This window comes from Pipistrellus kuhlii, unplaced genomic scaffold (genome assembly GCF_014108245.1).
Source record: "Pipistrellus kuhlii isolate mPipKuh1 unplaced genomic scaffold, mPipKuh1.p scaffold_m20_p_17, whole genome shotgun sequence".
NCBI lineage: Eukaryota > Metazoa > Chordata > Mammalia > Chiroptera > Vespertilionidae > Pipistrellus > Pipistrellus kuhlii.
In genome coordinates this window covers 16,735,376-16,756,282 of record NW_023425482.1, presented here as the reverse complement: position 1 = coordinate 16,756,282, position 20,907 = coordinate 16,735,376, and the positions used below count along the sequence as shown (strand labels likewise).

The following is a 20,907-nucleotide window of genomic DNA, read 5'->3' as shown; positions in this document are numbered from 1 at the left end:
TCTCTTGAAGGTTGAAGGCTACCCACATCATTTTTGTGGCGGTCCCTACTAGTTCCCTTCTGTGTTATTCCTCCACTGCAAGAGAGTCAAGAGTTGAAATTGACGTGGTGACCCGGGTTCAGTGAGATAAGACGTGGTCCTGGCAGTCGCACATTAAGACCCCTGGTCAGCTTTGCCATCATGGAGGCATCAGGAAATTGCTCTTCCAACTGCATTTTCTTCCAGTGCCTTTCCTCCCAACTGTCATCTCCCTCCGAGTTGTCCTTCCCCAGCGGCACCCTCACAGGTGCCCGCTGAGAACCTGAAGGCTGATTTTACTGCCAGGGGTACAATTCTCAAGATATAAACTCTACTGAAAGGCAACCAAGGTTCTGATTCCTTTTTGGTATTACGGAGTTTGGAAGAGAATTTGAGACTTGTTAATTGCCTGCCCACATCTCTAGCCAAGGCTTCCTCATAGCATCTGGCCTCCCTCTGTACCAGACTATTTCTGTCATGGCAGATCCGAAAGGCGATCCGCTCTTTTATAGCCATAGACTCTGGTTCTTTCTTGCTGACTCAGAGGCCAGAGAAACTTCACTCTTCTTCATGAATCCCTCTTCTAGCTCCTAAGTAGATTCAGACTAGACCTTCACACTTCTTCCTTTCCTGCCACCCCATTCTCCAAAGTCACTAACTCAACTGTTGATAATCATCTATCAAATGCTAATAGTCTGCTCCCTGGAAATATGAACACAAACATTAGTAAAACTAAGACCATGTCTCACCCTGGCATCTGGAGTTCCAGCAGACAGAAGTCAGACCAAGTCCACACAGAATTGACAGGAAGGAAGGCCTTTACCACAGCTGGACACTGGGCACCCAGCTGGCCTCCTATGGCAGCAGACATGGGTAGGCCAGTACAGGCTTTAAAATCATTGAAATCTGAGTACCATTAGCCGGGCCTTATGTGCTCCGGTCCCCCGCAGTCCCCCAGCTTCCCGTCGTTTCCTAAAGGCACTGTAGTTCCTCTGCCTGCCTTGCACTGCTTACTGGTGGACTTGGGGATCTGAAACCTCTCTGCCACTTGCCTGCCCTCCTTGATTCTGGGGATTGTAGTTTATTTGTTGTAATTAAAGCAACTTGAGATTTAAGGCCCATGAAAACTAATTGAAAGGGTGACCAGCTGTCTGGGTTGGTCCAGCCTAAGGGATTTCTCTAGTTGTGCAGCTGACTGTACTAGAACTGGGAATGTACCAGGTAAGCTGGGACCCAGACAGTCAACCTAAGATTGGCTTAGGATGTTACCGCCACCCGCTTCTTGAGAACCAGCTGGTACTAAAGCATCATCTCATTAAACGCAGTGATGTCTCTGGTACAAATTCAGCTCGCTCATACATGACCTCATCCTCTAAAGCAAAGAAAACAGAGGCACCAAAAACGTTCATTTCTCTTCTCACTTTATTTAACCTGAGCTAAGGGTCTGTGTTTGGGACATAATTCACATATTTCTAACCATCCTGCTTTTCTTCTCCTCCCAATCCCCACAGGGAATGAAAAGTACGAATTCTTCTTGAATCAGGCCAGAGAAAACCTAAAAAATGAGTTAGACAAATACGAAACATTTAGTCACACAGAGATCATTGAGGAAATTCCTGAGGATGAGCCTATGGTAAGACTAGCCTTAGTCCTTGCACCGCATGTATGTGGCATAAGGGCCGTATGTGCAAAGATCCAGGGGCAGAAAGAACATGGAAAGGAGGAAGAGGTATAGCAGAGATGAGGTGAGGAAAGGGAACCAAGATGAGCCTGAAGAGATGAGCAGCCCGCTGTTGCACCTATTGAGGGTTGTGAACTTTATCCTGAGGGCCACAGGAAGAAGGCGCTGAGTTTCAATGGGGTCCGTACATAATCGTATTTTGCATCTTTTATTTTAAATCTGCCGGAGTCATTCTAGATATCAGATGATGGCCCGGAAAGTAGGGAGAATTGGGTGAATTCAAGAAATAGTTTGGAGGTAGGTTGGTCATGGATTGAGCACATGTTGGAGTGAAGAGGAGGTAACTTGTAAGTGATTTGCTTGTATGACAAAATAAGGAGGGGACACGCAGATAAGAAACTCGGGATGAGAAACAAGTTTTGGGTGGAAGAGGAGGAAGGGAGATGAATTCAAATGGTCCCATTATTACACCTGAGATTTCTGTGCATCCTCCACAAAGAGGCGCCCGATAGGGAGCTGGAACCATTGCTATGCACCTGGGGGGGGAGAGAGAAGTTGGAGAAAGTGATTGGAGAGTTATCAGATGGTCACTGTGATCACAGGAGATAGGGAGTTTCCCAGGAAGTGTGTTGAGTGATACCCTATGAAATACATGCATTATATGTAAAACATAATCTCTTTGAATGGTTTGGGCATTAAATGTTTTGATTTTTATTTTGAAATAATTATTCACAGGAAGTTGTGAAAAATATTTTTCCCATTGGCAGCATCTTCCATAACTATAGTACAACATCAACACCAGGAGATCGACATTGGTACATGCTGCGGAGATCATGCATCAACTTCATGTGCTCTGGCATGTGGGGGTGAGGGGTGCTCCTTTGTGAGTTTTTCATGTGTAGATATGTGTAAACCACCACCACCGTTAAGAAACAGAACAGCTCCTTCACCACAAGGATCCTTGTGCTTGTTGGGGAAACAGAATTACACAAAATCTCCTTCCAAGCCAGAAAAATCTCTCCACAAAGATAAATGGGAAAAAAAAAAATTATTATGAAACCAGAATGAGACCTGTGTCACAGGCAGTTTACTAAGGATCTGGGACTGTTTACTAAGGAAGTGGGATTGCCATGACAGGAAGAAGGCTTGGCCTCTTATATACAGCTGAGCAGATGCATAAATATTTTCAAGTGAGGCAGTAACTAATCCCAGAGTAAGAGCTATCACTCATCCTCATGAGCAGACTTGGCAGCACCATTTGTCACACATAGTTCGTTCTAAAATCACATGGTGATTGGAGTGACCATCTGTGTTAGCTAATTGACTTTATCCAAAGGAAACCAAACTTCTTGTGTTTTTATGACAGGGCCCTCTGACTTTAGGCTCCCACAGAAACCAGGCAGTAGAGCCCTAGCTTGTCTGGCTCAGTGGATAGAGCATCAGCCTGCGGACTGAAGGGTCCCAGGTTCAATTCCAGTCAAGGGCACATGCCCACCTTGCTAAATCCTCAATAGGGTGCATGCAGGAGGCAGCCTATCAATGGTTTTCTCTCATCATTGGTGTCTCTCTCTCTCTCTCTCCCTCTCCCTTCCTGTCTGAAATCAATAAAATATATATATTTAAAAAAAAAACTGGGCGGTAGGGACTCCATTATCCTTGATGATCACATCAAGAAACAGTCCCAGATCCTTAAGAAAGGCACTTTGAGTTGTAAAGCTGACAAAAGCTTATATGGCCCTCAGGAAGATTTACATACATTTCAAAGAGGCAGAGAAAAAAGTAACAAGTTCTAAGTGAATGCTCTAAGAAGAGGGACTGGGTAGCCCTGACTGGTTTGGCTCAGTGGATAGAGAGTCGGCCTGTGGACTGAAAGTTCCCAGGTTAGATTCCGTCAAGGCGTGTACCTTGGTTGTGGGCATAGCCTCAGTAGGGGGTGTGCAGGAAGCAGCTGATCAGTGTTTCTAACTCTCTACCCCTCTCCCTCTTTGTAAAAGTCAATAAAATATTTTTTTAAAAAAGAAGAAGAAGAAGAGGGAGTGGGAAGAAGTCGCTTCCCTTCTTTTTTATTTTATTTGCTCTGACATCCTACACCTATCCTAAATCTCTCCATCTGTTGCCCTAGCAACCACTAATCTGTTCTTCACCTATTCTATACTTTTGTTATTTCAAGAATGTTGTGTAAATGGAATCACACAGTATATAATCTTTGAGGTTGGCTTTTTTTCATTCAGCATGATGCCTTTGAGATCCATCAATATGAGTAGTTCATCCCTTTTTATAGCTGAGACTACTCATGCTATAGCTGTGCTACTTACCTACTCCACCTACCCCCGTGAAAATGTTAATATCACAATAGACTGCCTATCACCCTGAGGGGTGATAGTGCCCACACTGAGAATGAACGTTCTGGGAAAGTTTGCTCCTTTGCTCTTCTCCATTGCTCCAGGTGAGTGCCCAGCTCCAGATGGAAGTAGAGCGACTAATAGTCCAAAACTATACCATGGAACATCAGAAAACAGTCATCTACGATCCCCTGGACGAAGTCGGCCATCGGGGTCGCCATAGACTAGCCAAGTGAGTGCTCTTCCGTGTTGTTTGTTTCAGGGTATAGTGGAGCAAGCACTGCCGCCCAGCAGAGTGCTCCCTGGCATGATGGTTGGTCATGCAGGAGTGTAATCCCCTCCCATCATGCATCTGCTATCCTTTAGCTTCCAGCTAACCAGGCAGGAACCCGCTGGGTTTGTCTGACGGACAGGCCCAGGTTCAGGGTCATGAGAGCCCACGTTGAAGGTGTTTTGAGGTCACGGCTGAAGCAACAGTGTGGGCTCTGATGAGGGAAGATGTAGCTGGTACCTGGTCTCCCCTCTGGGGCCATTCCTTGTTCCCAACTCCAGAGTATAGCATTGTGCACAGGAGACGGGAGAGAGCCCCACGCTCCCTCGCTTTTGGAAGAGTGACTGGTAAGGAGAGCTTGTTACTCATTTCAGGATCCAGCTGCCAGAGTATATCCTAGACTTTGGCCACATCATCCTTGGTGACACCCGATCCCACATCGTCAAGATCACCAACACCAGTCACATCCCAGTGTCCTTCCACGCAGAGAAGCGTGTCCTTCATGACACAGGTAACCAGGCCGGGAAGACCTTTCCCACTGCCCCTTGCCATTCAACAACAATCCATCTGTCCTTTCTTTCTGGAGAAGAATGTGTGTTTCCTCTGGGGTCAGCGGAAAGAACTGTTGGGTCGTTAATTGGGTCTTTGGATGGTTATCCTGCACAGAGGGGCTTCTAACTAAAGCAGCTCTTGCTTGCTATTTCTCTTTCCCACAAAGAAATGTTGTCTGTCTTGGTCCAGGCTTTAGTACTGAGCTGGATCGTGTAAAGCATCTGCCTTACTGCGAAACGGAATCATTTGAAATGAGATTTGACTCGCAAGGGACCAATAATTTTGTTGGAAACAAAGAAGCCCTTCTGCCCATCAAAGTAAGATGCACCGCTGGGGCCAGCTGAGCCTTCCCAGCTCCCACCTCTGCTGGTCGATCACCCCTGGGGTGATCCAGTTACTCTTTGAGAGTCATGATTCTCTCCCCACCACCCCCAACCCCTGACCCTGTGCCACGTGCTACGTTAACACAATTTTACGGCCGCTCTAGGTGGTTGGAGGGCCAACCGTTCACATCTGTCTGCAAGTCCACGTGGCCATTCCCACGATGACACTGTCTTGTGAAAAAGTGGAGTTTGCCACAATTCAGTGTGGACAGTGCCTTGTGGAAACTATTCAGCTCTACAATCAGCTTCAAGTTCCCTGTGAATGGTTTGTCGTCATCCATAAGCCATTTAACAAGGTAAGTGAGTTGCGGCCCGTTGATCCCCTTTTTCCGTCTACACTTCAGCCAGATGTTCTAGGCGTTCATTCTCGTCATTTCACTCTCCTGCTCAGACTCTGAGTGACAGCCATCGCCTCCTAAATAAAATCTAGTTCCTTCGCTCAGCCCTTGAGCATCTATCAGGCCATCTGTCTGGTGAATGTCTTATTCATCTTTGTACCCCTGGTACCTACCCATTCCCTGATGCCTGGGAGGCACTGAGCAGGTGGAGTGAGTAGAGGCTGGAATAAGTCCATTTTCCAGAGATGGTTATCTAATTGCCTAATATTTATTAACCAGCTGGAGAAACACATGCCAAAGTACTTAAGACGGAAACTACATACCGAATTCAAGCCAAAGACACGGATCTTTGAGATCCAGCCCACTTCAGGGGTCTTGGATCCTGGTGAGAAGTACAACGTGCAAGTAAGATTCATGCCCAAAGAAGAGGTAAGCGGAAAAGAAATGTGGTTCCGTTCAGACTTTGAATCTCTGAGTTTTACTCAAAGTCCAGGCTTCATGGGGCTCCAGTGAGTGTCCAGGGAAGCTTTAAGCGACCTGTGCCTTCTGTTCTGATTATGATATGGCCAATGCTTCCGTTCACGTAGAAGCTGTGTGGCCTGAAGCTAAGAGCACCTGCTCTGCAGTCGGCACATCTGCCTGACACATCGGCTTTCGCAGCAGGCCTGGGTTAATGGCCCCCTGCCTCTGCAATTAGAGGCTGTGTGGCTTTGAGCAAATTTCTTAACCTCGCTCAACTTCAGTTTCCTCATAGATAATATGAAAAATAATAATAATAATCCCTTATTGCAATTCTGAATCCAAATAAGCTCCAAAAACTGGGGGAAATCTCATAAGTTTCAGACTCAAACTCATTTGGCAGAAAAACCTCATCTGAACTGTCATGAGACTACATAACCTTTATTTACCCCACTTAGTTAGCAGAGTCTAACAATGCAATGCAGAAATGTTAATGTGTTTGACTCCAGGGGACCTGCCCCAGACCCTGCTGGGGCTGTTGGGTATCATAGGGTACCTGTTCTCTGTGAAATTCTGAATTTGAATGTGGCTGTCCCCAGGGTTTCAGATAAGACATTATCAATTGCAATAGCTACCTCCTAGGGTCATGTTGTAGAATAAGTGGATTAATGTGAATAAAATGGACAGCAGTACTGCTCTATATGTAGTAAGTGTCTCAATAACTATTAATTATTATCATTAGTAGTTTTGATAATAATAAGTACCTCCTGGAGGACACTGTCTGAGCCTCAGAAATGTTTCATTCGTGAATACCACAGCACAAAGCTTCTTCTGACAAAGAGCACAGTAAAAATAATAAAAACTTAGAACCAGAGAGGATTTCAAAAGGTTACACTATGAAGACTTTTGTTCTAAGCTTAAGGCATTTGGGAGACTTTTTAAAAAATTATTTTAAAAGAAAAAAAAGCATGCAAGTTTTTAGAATACCTATGGTTTTTCCTGGTAATGGCTTTGAGGAAATGTTTAAGAATCTGCAGTGAGAAAGAAAGTGAATGACTTCATATCTGATTCTGAAATAAAATCCCTGTTTCTATGACTGGCCAGTGTTCTCAATGGTTAGAGTGTCGGCCCATGCACTGAAGGGTCACAGGTTCGATTCCCAGTCAAGGGCATATACCTGCATTGGAGGTTTGATCCCCAGGTCCCATCGGGGTACATGCAAGAAGCAACCAATCGATGTGTCTTTCTCTCTCCTCCTCCCTCTCTCCCTTCCACGTCCTCTAAAAAACAATGGGGGGGGGGGGGGTAAAATACCCTTGGGTGAGGATTAACAACAACAACAAAAAATTAAAACAAGATAAAATAAAATCCCTGTTTCTATTATTATAAAAATATCCCCAACCCTTTTTAAAAGAAAATAGAATTAATATGTTTTTCATTGTTAGAGAATCTTAAGACTGTCAAGGGGCCTACTTAAGGTTTTGGTTGTTTTATTGAAAGGGAAATGTTAGTAAATATAGTTCTAAAAAATCTTTGTTCAGGCAATTCCATAAAGATTGAATTGGTCAGAGTTAATAAAATGCTTCCACTGATTGGGAGAGGAATTTATTAGCTATATACACGTCATTGGTTTGCCTTGCAGCCCATATAATCCACACCTATACCTCCATCAGCATCAGCAGCAGAGAAATCACCGATGTCCATACACACAACTCCTAGACATTATAACGTGTTCAGAATACTCCGCGTTAGAAAACAAGGAAATGAATGGGATGTTTTTGCAATGTTTCCATAAAAAGCAATTAAAACATAGAAGTTTGGGATGAGGCCCATGAATCCCACATCTTTAAATAGGTTCCTTAGTGAAACGAGAGTACAATCAGTGGCATCACTACCGAATGGTACTTGGATCCTAACTGTATCAGATGAAGTGAATTCCATAGCTGATTACCCATGACTTAACTCTGTGGTCAAAAAATGAAAATAAAGTCTTTCAGATTCTCCAGAAAACAAGCCTGGAGACATTTTTAAAAATACATTTTATTTTTTTTTTTTAACAGAGAGGAAGGGAGAGGGATAGAGTTAGAAACATCAATCAGCTGCCTCCTACACACTGGGGATATACCCACAACTAAGGTACATGCCTTGACCAGGATCGAACCTGGGACCTTTTGGTTCGCAGGCCGACGCTCTACCCACTGAGCCAAACCAGTTTCGGCCCTAGAGACATTTTTTTCATGTGAACAGATTATCTGAGAAGCGTAGGGAATGCCGATAGAACGTAGAAAAATGGTAAAGGAAAGGAAGGCAGCTAATAGGATGTATGAGTGACTCGGCTACCTTGGAGACTGGAACCCAATTCCACTGGAAACACTTAGAAAATATGCAAAGTGCACATTTCAGAGTTGCCCCTGCCCAGGAGCAAGGGAGCTAACTCCTTAGAGTCCCTGATTGAGGGTCGAACTCAGGAGGTGTTACTCTCTGTCACTCTGCCCCACCCTGTCCCTGGGTAGCCAGGCCCATGAAATGAGAGCCCAGGGGTGCAGACTCAGAGGTACAGAGCATAGCAGTGGGACATCTGAGTAGCCTGGACGTCTGAGGGATATGAGCAAGGCACTTAGAGAACCTTCTCCAAGTGATAAAGCATTGATACAGCACCTGGCATGCAATATGCAGTATTCATCCTGTAACAGAAATTACTCTCATGCTATTTCATAAGAAAAGTTTTCTCTCTTCATCTGAACTTCTCTCTTTATCTAAATTTTGTTCCCCTCACCCCCAACTCTAGTTGCTTTCAGTTTCACATGGTGTGTAACAGGGGGGGAAAATCAGATGTTTGTTTTGTTTTTATGTTTTCCAGAAATTCTACAGTCAAACCCTGACGTTCCAGCTTGCCCGTAGTACTCAGAAGCTTACGCTGCTGGCACAGGGGCAGGGTTTAGAGCCGCGCTTGGAATTCAGTCCTTTAATCCTGGAGCTGGGGCCACTGCTGCCTTACGCCCCCGGAGACGAGGCCGAGGTGGTGGTGAAGAACCCCTGTGACTTCCCCATTGAGTTTTACTCCTTAGAATTTGACCAGCAGTATCTCGTAGAGGAGAAGGTGAGCAGAGGCCCAAGCCCATCCTCCACTTCCTGCCCACGTCGGGGCCCTGCCATGTGCTGGTGCCCTTCTCTCTGCCAAGGCAACTGCCCCCTGACCTTTGCCTCTCCTTCCCTTTGAACCCTTCCTTGTCAATTTAAAGGTCACTTTGTGGACTTTTCTAACCTACTTCCCTTGCCCTGAGCAGAATCCATTACCTCTTAGTGATCTCATTATGTGTTTAAACAACCAGTTGGAAAATTAACACATGCTAATGGTTAAAATTCAAACACTGAAGAATATATGCAGCAGTCGTATCTGAAGTGAGTTTCTTGTAGATAGTATATAAGTGGGTGTTTTTTTTAATACACTCCAACAGTCTCTGTCCATAGTTGGTATATTTAGATCATTTACATTTAATATAATTATGTTGACGTCTAAAAATGCCACTTTTTTTTTGTTTGTTCTGGGCTGTATAATTTCTAGTTGCTCCTTCATGTTCTTTTTTTTTTAACTTTGTTTTTTTAGAGCAGTTTTAACATATTAAAATTGAGGGGACGGTACAGAGATTGGAATATCCTCCTGCCCCTACACATCATAGCTTCCCTCTTTGTCAATATCCCTTTCTAGAATGTACATTTGCTACAATTGATGAACCTGCATTGACTCATGATAATCACCCAGAATCTATAGTACATTCAAGTTCACTCTTGATGTTATATGCGCTATGGACTAGATGTATAATGACAGTTATGCATCATTATAGTATCACATAGAGAAATTTCACTGCTCTAAAAATCTCCTGTGCTCAGCCTATTAATCTCCTCCTCCTGTGAACCCTTGGCAATCATTGGTTTTTTTTACTGTCTCCATAACTTGGTCTTTTCCAAGATGTCATATAGTCATAATCAGTATGTAGCCTTTTCAACTTGGCTTCTTTCACTTAATAATATGCACTTAAGTTTCTTTCATGTCATTTTGTGGCTTGATAACTAATTATTTTGGTCACTGAATAACATTCCATTGTCTGGATGTACTACAATTTATTTACCCACTCACCTACTAAAGGACATCTTGGTTGCTTCCAACTTTTGGCAATTTTGAATAAAGCTGCTGTAAGCACCCATGTGCAGGATATTGTGCAGACAAAATTTTTACTCCGTTTGCTAAATACCATGGAGCACAATACGTAAGAATACGTTCAGGTTTCTAAGAAACAGCCAACATGTCACCCAAAGTGCTTGTACCATTTTGCATTCTTGACAGCAATAATTGAGAGTCCCTGTTGCTCCTCATCCTCACCAGCATTTGGTGTCGTCAGTGTTTTGGACCTTGGCCATTCTGTTAGGTCTGTAGTAGTACTCATTGCTGTCTTAATTGCATTTCCCTGATGACATATAACATGGGGCATGCACTCATATGCTTATTTGCCATCAGTACATCTTTTTTGCTGAGGTATCTGTTAAGGTCTTTTGCCTTCTTTTTAATCAGGTTGTTTGTTTTCTTATTGTTGACGTTTAAGAATTTTTTTTATATATATTTTTAAATAACAGTCCTTTGTCAGATGTGTCTTTTGCAATATTTTCTCCCAGTCTGTGGTTTGTTTTCTCATTCTCTTAATATCTTTTTCAGAGCAGAAATTTTTAACTTTAAGGAAGTTTTGCTGTTCATGGAGTCTGATGCTTAGCTATCTGACTCTTATTAGTTATTTATTACTGCACAACAAAATACCGCCAAGCTTAGCAACTTGGATGTCTGTTATCTCATGTTTTGCATGGGTTAAGAATTTGGGACTGGCTGAGCTAACTAAGGTGGCTCTGCTTCCTCGGGACCCTCCCCCAACTTGGTCTTTGAATCTTATACTTTCTTTACATCCAGTGTTTATGCTTTACCTAATTTAGATGCTGCCTCCAGAGGTTTTCCTCAGAATGGGACTCTGTCCCTCTGATGGCTACCTTTTCATGGGGTATTTATAAAATGCTCAATGGCTTATGTTGGCACAGCATCCTCTGTTGTGGGCCAAGCTCAATGGAAAGCAGAATTTAAGACTCTGCGGTCTGCGTACAGAAGGTTGATTGGGGAGCACTCTTGGGGGAAACTCCTGGAAAGAGTAGGAAAGTACACTTGGGCGAGAAAAAGACCAGCTGTGAGAGACTGCAGCAGAGCCTTCATCTGATGCCCCGGGAAGCTCTGGAGCTGGCTCTTTAGTTACCCAACTGAAGCCATTGGCCAAGGCTTAGTGTCTCCGTGGCAAGCCGTCTTTGGAATATCCCTTCCTTCCCACACTGACCTCTGTCCCATGTCAAATCTCCATCTATGAATGTCAGTCCTAAACTCTCTTCCATTTCACTGGTCAGTTTATCTATCTATCCCAACATCAATGCTATCTATCACTCCAGCTTCGTAAATCCTGATATCTGGTATGACGATCCTCTCTCCTCCATCTTCTTTATTCTCTAACTATTCTTAGGCCTTTGTTCTTCAATATATATATATATTTAAATGATCTTATTAACCGCTGTTTTCAAGCAACTGAAAATGGTGATCCTGGAGACGGATTTTTTCATACCAGTGGAGCCAGGTGTCCAGTTACTTGCCAGCAGCGATAAATTGGGTCAGATGGGAAGTAATTGCTTTCTAGGACTTTGTTTTACAAATATGCATATACACCAAAATTGCCACATTTATCAGGGGGAAAAAACAACAACACAGTTTTCCCAGTTAAATTTGAATTTCAGATAAGCAATATTGGACATATTTATACTAAAAAATGTGTTCATTGTTTATCTGAAATTCATATTTAACTGGGCATCCATATTTCTTCTGACAATCCTAATACACATTTCCTCTCTACCTCTTCCCTCTTCCTCTCTATCTCTATCTCTCTCAGACATGTGTACACATAGCATACTTAATTCTATTTTACTTGTTTACCCCCTGGATCCTCCATTTATGAGAAAACCACCTTACTTAGTATAATAATGCTGCATGATATTTTATAAGAATCTGTCAAAGTGGATAAAGGAGTTCTGTACTTTTGTCCATGGAAAACTACAACGATATCAGTACAATACCCAAACAAGAAGAGCTTTCACCAGTTTTGCTCAGTGGTTAGAGCATTGGCCTGTAGATTGAAGAGCCCCAGGTTCAATTTCCGTCAAGGTCCTATACCTAGGTTGCAGGCTCGATCCCCAGCCCTGCTCAAGGGCGCCTGTGGGAGGCAACCAGTCAATGTATCTCTCTCACATCAATTTTTCCCTCTCCCTGTCTCTCCCCCTTCCTTCCACTCTCTAAAAAAAATCAATGGGAAAAATATCCTTAGGTGAAGATTAACAACAATAACAAATTAAAAAACAAGAAGGAAATTCTCTTCCACACGTTCAATGTCCAGGCTGAAATGGAGCAAAATAAAGATCCATCTCCCCAGGTTCAGGGCTCAGCGAACCTTTTAGACGCCCCGAAGCACCCTGCCCTCTGCACGCACCCGCTTCGGGCAGGCGCAGGGGCCTGATGGGTGGGCGAGCAGCCCCACGGAGGGCTGTGGGGAGGAGCTTCCAGGGACACCACCAGCACTTCCCTCTGTCCTCACGCAGATCTTGAGGTCGCTGAAGGGCTATGACTCCTATAACACCCTGCTGCTGCCCCTCCGCGTCCCCGGAGAGAAGCTGCCCCCCGAGGTGTACGAGTACTTTCGGGAGATGAAGCAGTCCAAGGAGGAGCAGATGAAGGCAAAGTACCTGGAGGCTCTGGCTCAGGACAACGGTGAGAGCTCACCTCAGGGGCCGGCTCCCGCCACGGCCCTGGCTTCTCCCAATGGTCCCTGGGCCAGGGCGAGGTGCCTTAGGCATTGTATTTCTAATCCTTACCACGTGGTCCTGTTTTCCCCGCTGTGTGGGTGCGCAGAAGGGACACTTTCTGCTCTTGGAAGGCCCTGTCTTCAACCACAGTCACATCTGGGGTTCTGGGGAGCTAGGACTTCAATTATGAGTTTCAGGGGAGCCAGTTAAAGCCCCTGCAAACAAGCCGTGTTGCAAGCCCTGAGTGGGAGTGGGGAAAGATCAATGAAACAGCCCCTGCCTGCGAGAGATCACCGTCAGGAAGCGGGTGGAGGGAAAGACATTTCCGCTCGGGGGCTGCCCGGTGGCCGGGACACAGAACGGAGAGGCTGTGACCTACAGAGGACGTCATGGAGTCAGGGAGGGCCCTGTCCCTCTCATGCCCGTTACCCTCCGCAGCTGTGGGTTCCTTTTCCCACTTGGCCCACCGAGGAGCCCGGGAAGGTGGCACTCTGCTTCTTACCAGTGCTTCCCAGGCCTCTGCTCGCTCTGCTCTCTCACCATAGACCATCCTGCTCCCCTTCGCACACCACGTCCAGGGAAGGCCACGGTCCCGGGTCACATGGCCGCCTTCACAAGAGAGCTGCCCCCTCTCTGGCCCAAATGCAAATCCTCAACAGAGAAGATGCCTTGGCCCCGGGTGGGGGTGGGCATCCATGTGTACGCCCCCCTCCTGTGCACCCCCTGAAACGCTGTGGGATGGGCAGTGAGGGGCACGCTGGGCCGACCGGGTCAGTATGCTTAACAACAACGGGGAGAAATGTCCGCCGTGACAAGGTACAAGGGGAAGCAGGTTACAGATTGGTGTGTGCAAGATAGGTTTTGAGACATTAGCCGTGTGAGAGGTCGCTAGCTGCCTGCACTGGTATCACAAAATCCAGCTGCAAGTCCTCTGTCACCATTTCTTCATCTATCTCTCTTTTGGAAACTGAATTTTATAAATATTTTTTTTTCTTTTCTGAATTTCCCAAATTTTCTGGAGCAATACTTTATGGGGGGCACTTTATGTTAAAATGCAGAAACACTCCGAGCAGAGAAACTGCAGTTCTTGTTGATTTGCGTTGGATGGTCCAGGGTGAGGGTAACCAGCCCAGCAATCCTCCTCTTTGTCGTCTTCCTTTCTCACCCACTCTCCCCTGTCCCCCGGCTCCCTGGCAGAAGACGAAGATATACCCATCACAGAGGTGATAACCCCCTCCAACCAGAAAAGGTCCTCACTGAGCCGAGGGGTGTCTGTGGCATCCGACCTGGAGGAGTGGGAGGAGGCCAAGATCAATCCAGATGATGAAGAGGATGACGACAGCCTGGAAAAAATGGTGTTTCAAAGTAACCAATTGTTTCATTTACTTTATTTTTATTTTAGAGAGGGAGGAAAGGAAGAGAGGGAGAGGGAGGGGGAGAAGGAAAGGGAGAGGGAGGGGGAGAGGGAGAGGGAGGGGAAGAAGAAGAGGGAGGAGGAGGAGGAGGGGGAGGGGGAGAGGGAGGGGGAGGGGGAGAGGGAGGGGGAGGGGGAGAGGGAGAGGGAAAAAATCAATGTGAGGAACATTGATCAGTTGCCTAGTATGTGCCCCTGACCCGAGCAAACCTGCAACCCAGGTGTGTGCCCTGACTAGGAATTGAACCCGCGACCTTTCCGTACAGGGGGGAAATGTTCTAACCAACGAGCCACACCAGCCAGGGCTAACATTTTAATGTTTGGGGGCCAGTTTTCTCTAAGCAGCAATGGGAAGAGTGCTCGATGCCTTTTCACCTTCCTCCATGAAGAGCATCTTCCAAACCGTCTAGCATGACTGTGTATGGATTCTCTAACATGACTATGCCATCATTTATTTAGCCATTTCCCTTAATGTTGCAAACTCAGCTAGTTTCCAACATCATTTTTTTTTTTTCAGCAGAAGAGATTCCCAAACATGGAATTAAGAGTCAAGGAATATCTATAATTGCAAATCCTAGTAGCCATGGGGGCAAATTATTAGCCAGAAAGGGCGCTCTCGTACAATGCAGGAGGGAATGAGGGCTGCAGCACATTGGCTCTCATTGCGAACAGTATTTAAAAGGAAAGAGTAACCCCCAAGTCCCTCAGAACTCAGGGGGACTCCGGGTGCGCCCACAAGCATGCACACGCGCACACCCGCACGTGTATGTTCAATTTGCAGCTGAGAAGTTACAGAGCACCGACAGCCACTCGGCAGAGGACGACGGAGAAGTGGAGAACAACCCAGTGACCAAGGCCATTGCTCGCTACCTGGGCATCGACGTGTCCACGGAAGGTCTCCTGAAGAACCGGAAAGGCATTGCCATCATCCTCCATGGGACGCCCGTGTCAGGTCTGTGCAGCTCAGAGGGGTTGCCCCTTTTATGGGGAAAAGCCTGCCCGTGTCATTTTGAGGACATAAGAGTTTTTTGGTGTTTTGTTTTGTTTTGTTTTGTTTTGTTTTGTTTTGTTTGGAAATTTATATATCAAAGGATTATCCCCAAACTGTTAAATTGCCAACCTCAGAGATACAAGATTAGAGAAAGAGCAGAGACACCTCACTTTTAATTAGTACATCTGAACTATTTGAACTTGTCATCTTTCCATTATATCATTTAAAAAATAAAGGGAGGAAATATGTGCAAACCCTTTGACCTGGCAATATTGCTTCTAAAGTTTTATCTTAGGAAACTAATTAATGACGTGGACAAAGATTAACAGCGTGAAAGTTCACTGCAGCACTGTTAACCATTTAAAAAAAAAAATGGGAGCAATCTAAGCATTCAATATGGCAGACTGGTTAATTAAGCCATAGCACATTCATAGAGCGAATTATTATTACCATTAAAAACAGTGTCTGTGCACCCATGTTTGTGGCAGCATTATTAACAATAGCCATAAGGTGGGTAGAGCCGAATTGTCCATTGACAGATTAATAGCTAAACAAAATGTGGTGCAGTGGGATAGCACTAAGCCTTTAAAAGGAGGAGAATTCTGATACATAGTACAACAGGAGTGAATCTTGAAGACAGTGTGCTAAGTGAAATAAGCCATCGACAAAAGGACAATAACTATATCACTCTAGTTATATGGGCTACTTAGACTAGTCAAATTCATAGAAACCAAAAGTGGAGTGGTAGTTTGCTGGGGCTGTGGGACTGATGAATGGGCCTTATTGTTTAAGGTATACAGAGTTTCCACTTGGGAAGGTGAAAAAATGCTAGTGGTGGTTACACAACAATGTGAGCATACTTATGCGACTGAACCATACATTCAAAAGTGGTGAATTGTGTATGTATATTAAAACACACACACACACACACACACAGTACCACAGAAGTGTATTGAATGAATTGAAAGATGTTCATGATATATTGGGGGTTTTTTTAATGTATTTTATTGATTTTTTTACAGAGAGGAAGAGAAAGGGATAGAGAGTGAGAAACATCGATGAGAGAGAAACATCGATCAGCTGCCTCTTGCACACCCCCTACTGGGGATGTGCCCGCAACCAAGGTACATGCCCTTGACCGAGAATTGAACCCAGGACCCTTCAGTCCACAGGCCGATGCTCTATCCACTGAGCCAAACCAGTTTCGGCCGATATATTGTTTTAAGTGAGAAAAAAAGTGTCACACTTATGATCTGGAGTCTATATTCATTTCCTATTGCTACTGTAACAAATAAACTTAGTGGCTTTAAAAAAAAATGCAAATTTGCTTTCTTACAGTTCTGAGGGTCAGAAGTCAAAAATCGTCAGTTCATTCCTTCCGGAGGCTCCAAGGGAGAACCTGTTTCCTCACCTTTTCTGGCTTCTAGAAATGCTGCCTCCCTCCCTTGGCTCTCAGCCCCTTCCTCCATCTTCAAAGCCAGCGCCGTAGCATCGTCCAGTCTCTCTCTCCTTGCTATCATCGTCTTTTCACCTGCTCTGACTCTGACCCTCCTGCTTTTCTCTTGTAAGGACCCTATGATTATTTCCTGGTCACCCAGATAAGTCAGGGGATCTCCCCATAGCAAGCACCTTGCCTTGATCACACCTGCAAAGTCCCTCTACTGTCGAAGGCTCTGTTGACTAAACTCATGAGTCAACAGAGCCAAATATCAACAGGACAACGATTGAAATTTCTTTTGAGAGCCAAATTTTTTAAGCTTAAACTTCTTCTAACGCCACTTCTTCAAAATAGACTCGCCCAGGCCGTGGTATTTTGTGGAAGAGCCATCACACTCAAGGGGCCAAAGAGCCGCTTGTGGCTCGTGAGCTGCAGTTTGCCGACCGCTGTCTAAGGCAGCATTCACAAGTCCCAGGAATTAGGATGTAGACATCTTTGAGGGGCCATTATTCAGCCTGACACATAACCCACTTCTTTTTTTATGAGAAATAAAATAAAATAATTACATATGCATACTTACCAACCATCTGTGAACTATAATCTCTCTGGATGAGCAAATCATGGATTTTTTTTTTTTTTCCTTTTCCCCTGCCTGTTATTTCTGAATTTTCTGCTTTCTTTTTAATAAGCACCTATGTTGAAATGAGAGAGAGGAAAAAAAAAAATCAACACGCGTTATCCTTTAAACAACAACAACAACAACAAAAAGTCTTTCTATTAGAATGAGAGACAGTAAGAGCTACAAGACTGTTGAAGATCTGGTAGAATCACTTTTTAAATTGAGGAGAGGACCGAGAGAAGCTGTGGCTTGCCGAAGTACGCAGCCGATCGACGGCAGAATCAGGAGCAGAATCCCCGGGGCCTGATTCGGGCCTCGGGATCTTCCTCCTCTTTCTGCTGCCACCCCTGAGCACAGCAGAGACCCAGAGGCAGGGCACCTGGAGAGATCGCTGTACAGGGGCCTCTGTTCTAGAAGCTTCTGTGTAGGGACACTAAGGAAATGACATTCAGCCCCCGACCTTTTTTTATAGGGAAGACGGCCACGGCCTTGAGCATTGCCAAGTACTATGGCGCAGCCTGCTTGAACATCGACTCCATCGTGCTGGAGGCCATCTCCGACGGCATCAACATCCCCGGGATCCGGGCCCGGGAGCTCTGCATCAGGGCGGCCATCGAGCAGTCCATGCGGGAAGGCGAAGAGGCTGGTGAGAGCCGCTTCCCCTGACTTCCTGTGGCCAGGTGGCCAGCGCCCACACTTGGTAACCCCCATCTTCTCGGTTCCCCTCACTGAGCTTTTCTCCCACCGCTAATCTATAACGTGCTGCTCCCTTAGTAGCCCCGAGGAAAACTCTCCTCCCCACACATCACGTGGCACTTCAGGGAACGGGTCAGTGAATGGCTCAGCTCGTGGCCCACACCTTCGGGGGTGACAGCTGGCGAGGAGCAGACACGTGCTCGTACAGAGCAGAGGAGAAGAGGGGGACAGGCGTGCCGGCTCTGTGAAAGAGCCAGTGTGGGGAGGTTGCGAGCCAACAAGCATGATCGGTGGTAGTTTTCATGGGAACAGGCTTTGAAGGAGCAGAACTAGGTGGACAGGTCACGATGAAGGCGAGGACACTCCAGACAAAGAAAGCAGGGACGCCGACAGTGAATGAGAGGCGGGGAGGGGACCTGAGGCCTGTGGTCGTTGACCTGATGCCCAAGATGAGGAGTTTGGATTGTCCTCGGAAGGGAAAGAGTTGGGTGCTTTTCACCCCGCGGGAGCAATGGCCAGCAAGTAGCTCTTGTCACGTCTCATAAAGGAAGCCGGAGGTGAGGTGGCGAGGCTGGGCAAGCTGGCCTGATTGCCGCCACGGCAGGCAGTGCGGACTGAGGGGTGGGAGGCGCTCAGGACCTCACACCAAGACAGGGTCAGACACCCGGAAGAGGGGAACAGGGGATGCAGGAGGAGGAGAAAGTTTGCCAGAGAGAACTGAGTTTTTGGGTAGTGAGGCCTGGGATGGCCTGACTTCCAGAGGCGGGGAATCCTGGCTGCGTCGGGTCATCTTAACAGGTCAGGAGAACACCTGCTCCAGGGAACCTGTCTTTAGTCCTGTAGGGAAGGAAGAATAATTTTCCCTCCACCCCTCTGAGTTCTCAGCTGAGACTCCTGTGATAGGAAAAACAGCTTAACAAGAGGAAACACGAGTTCATTAGCATGTAAACTTCCTGTATACATGAGAGGAAGGGAGGGGAGGAGGGAGGGAGGGAGGGGAAACGAGTAACTCAAAGGTGGCTTTAGAATTCAGAATTAATTACCCGCTTAATAAGGAAAGCAGAGGAGGAACGTAGTCCTCTTAGGTGAAAGCAAATGACTTTCAGGAATGATGGCCGAACGCTTGGAACAATGGAGGGAGGTGCGATTGTTTGTTCGGGTTGCTGCTGGCCTCCAGCCTTCTCTCCCGTGATAGAGCCCATCCTCCCCGGTTGGTGGAACTCCCAGAAACGGATTTGCGGCAGTTGAGTTCCTGTTGCATTGCCTGACTGTAGGCAGGGAAGTAAGGGAAGTTCAGAGAAAGCCTCTCTGAGCCTTTGCCGGTTTCCAGCTGCCCACAGCCCAAAAGAATCAGAATCCCGAAGCAGCAGTTTTGAGGCGGCATGTCCTGAATCCCCTGGAGTAATATGTTGGGGTGACATATTCTGCTGCCCTCCAGTGGGGACCTCGAGCTGAATCATATTGTAATTCTGGTTCTCTTAGATTTTTGTTTCCTTTTGTGGCAAATAAACTCTGTGGTCTTTGGAGCTGTTCATGTCCTGTGACATATCGTGAAGTTGAGCTCCCTGTCTGAGAACAGAATGTCAACCCAAGGGCATAACTGGGGAGTCTTCCTCCGCAAAGTGGCAGGTGCGGCAGCTGGAATAGAGGAAATCCGCCCGGGAAGTTCCACAAAGAAAGGATGGACAGGGCAGTCTGGGACCTGGGGGAACACTGCCATTACAGGAGGGGTTGTGAGGCTGAGACGTGGAGTGGGGGGTCAGGGGCGGGCAATCAGGAGAGCAGGTCGCAGGGGCCTTGCCACTGTGGTTGGGAGGTTATGAGGGCCAGGAGTTTTCTGAACAGCTGTCATGGAACCTTTTAAATAATTACATCGACCACTGGTTCTGAAAGGGAACAGCTCAGCGGTACTTCCTGGGAGGGATGGCGATCTGATTGGAAGGAATGGCAGAGGTGAGACGAAGACTTTCAGGTTAAAGCGATGCTTACCAACAGGCTCGCTGTTGTTACTCAGCCTACTGGTTCATTTGGGCAGCGCCATCTCATGCCACTCATTGACATCACCACTGCCTAGGACCACAGAAGGGCAGGTGTTAGGCTCCCGAGGCAGGGCTGTCTCCAAAATGCTTGCCCTCTGGACTGGAAGAGAAAGTGAGCGATAATACGGGCCTGAGCAGGGAAAAGCCCGGAACTCCAGGCCAGGCTCTCCATGGAACCACGGTCACCCAGTCCTCCCTGCTCTCAGTATGCCATCCCCACTGCGATTTCCTTCTTCTCCTAAGGTGACTTTTCATACAAACCCACTCTCTCTGTGTAGTCCAGGAGACTGCTTCGAGTCAAGTTGGCGTAGGACAGTCACGAACGAGCAGTGAGACCCTGGGCAGGTTAATGTCGGAAACCTCTCTGGTAAACCCCGAAGTGAAATCTGCAAAGTCCGTACGTGGGAGCATGCTGCTCGCCAAAAACAAGTTAGAGCATGGCTCTGGCTCTCAGAAGCAGCATCACCAGCACGTGTCTGAAACACCGCAGGTACAAACCAGGGCTGCCCAGAGACAGGGCTGGGATCCTTCCTCCTTTTCCTCCTCTCTCTCCTCCTCCCCCCCTTCCTTCTTCTCCCTCTCTTTCTCCTCCTTGTCTTCAGCATCCTGCAGCCAGGTCAGCACAAATTCATCCAACGGGTGCCTTTGCCAGGCAGGCCCGAGCACTGTCTCTGCACCACTCCTTTTGAAAGGAGGTTCATCCAGCAGGTGTTCAATAATAGCATAGGTACTGGGCTGAATGCTGGCAAAGTGAAGACAAAGAAAGCAAAATCACTGCACTCGATCTCTA

General features: G+C 46.3%; 1 protein-coding gene across 1 annotated transcript in view; it reads left to right on the top strand.

Annotated features, from left to right (window-relative positions):
- Positions 1-20,907, top strand: part of HYDIN (HYDIN axonemal central pair apparatus protein) — a 316,871-nt gene that overhangs the window by 208,765 nt on the left and 87,199 nt on the right. The window contains 13 exon segments of the mRNA XM_045582700.1: positions 1,530-1,651; positions 2,037-2,039; positions 4,146-4,273; positions 4,687-4,823; positions 5,054-5,181; positions 5,352-5,543; positions 5,865-6,014; positions 8,905-9,144; positions 12,717-12,885; positions 14,118-14,285; positions 15,116-15,286; positions 17,855-18,028; positions 20,396-20,607. Coding sequence (XP_045438656.1) covers positions 1,530-1,651; positions 2,037-2,039; positions 4,146-4,273; positions 4,687-4,823; positions 5,054-5,181; positions 5,352-5,543; positions 5,865-6,014; positions 8,905-9,144; positions 12,717-12,885; positions 14,118-14,285; positions 15,116-15,286; positions 17,855-18,028; positions 20,396-20,607 — 1,994 coding nt within the window.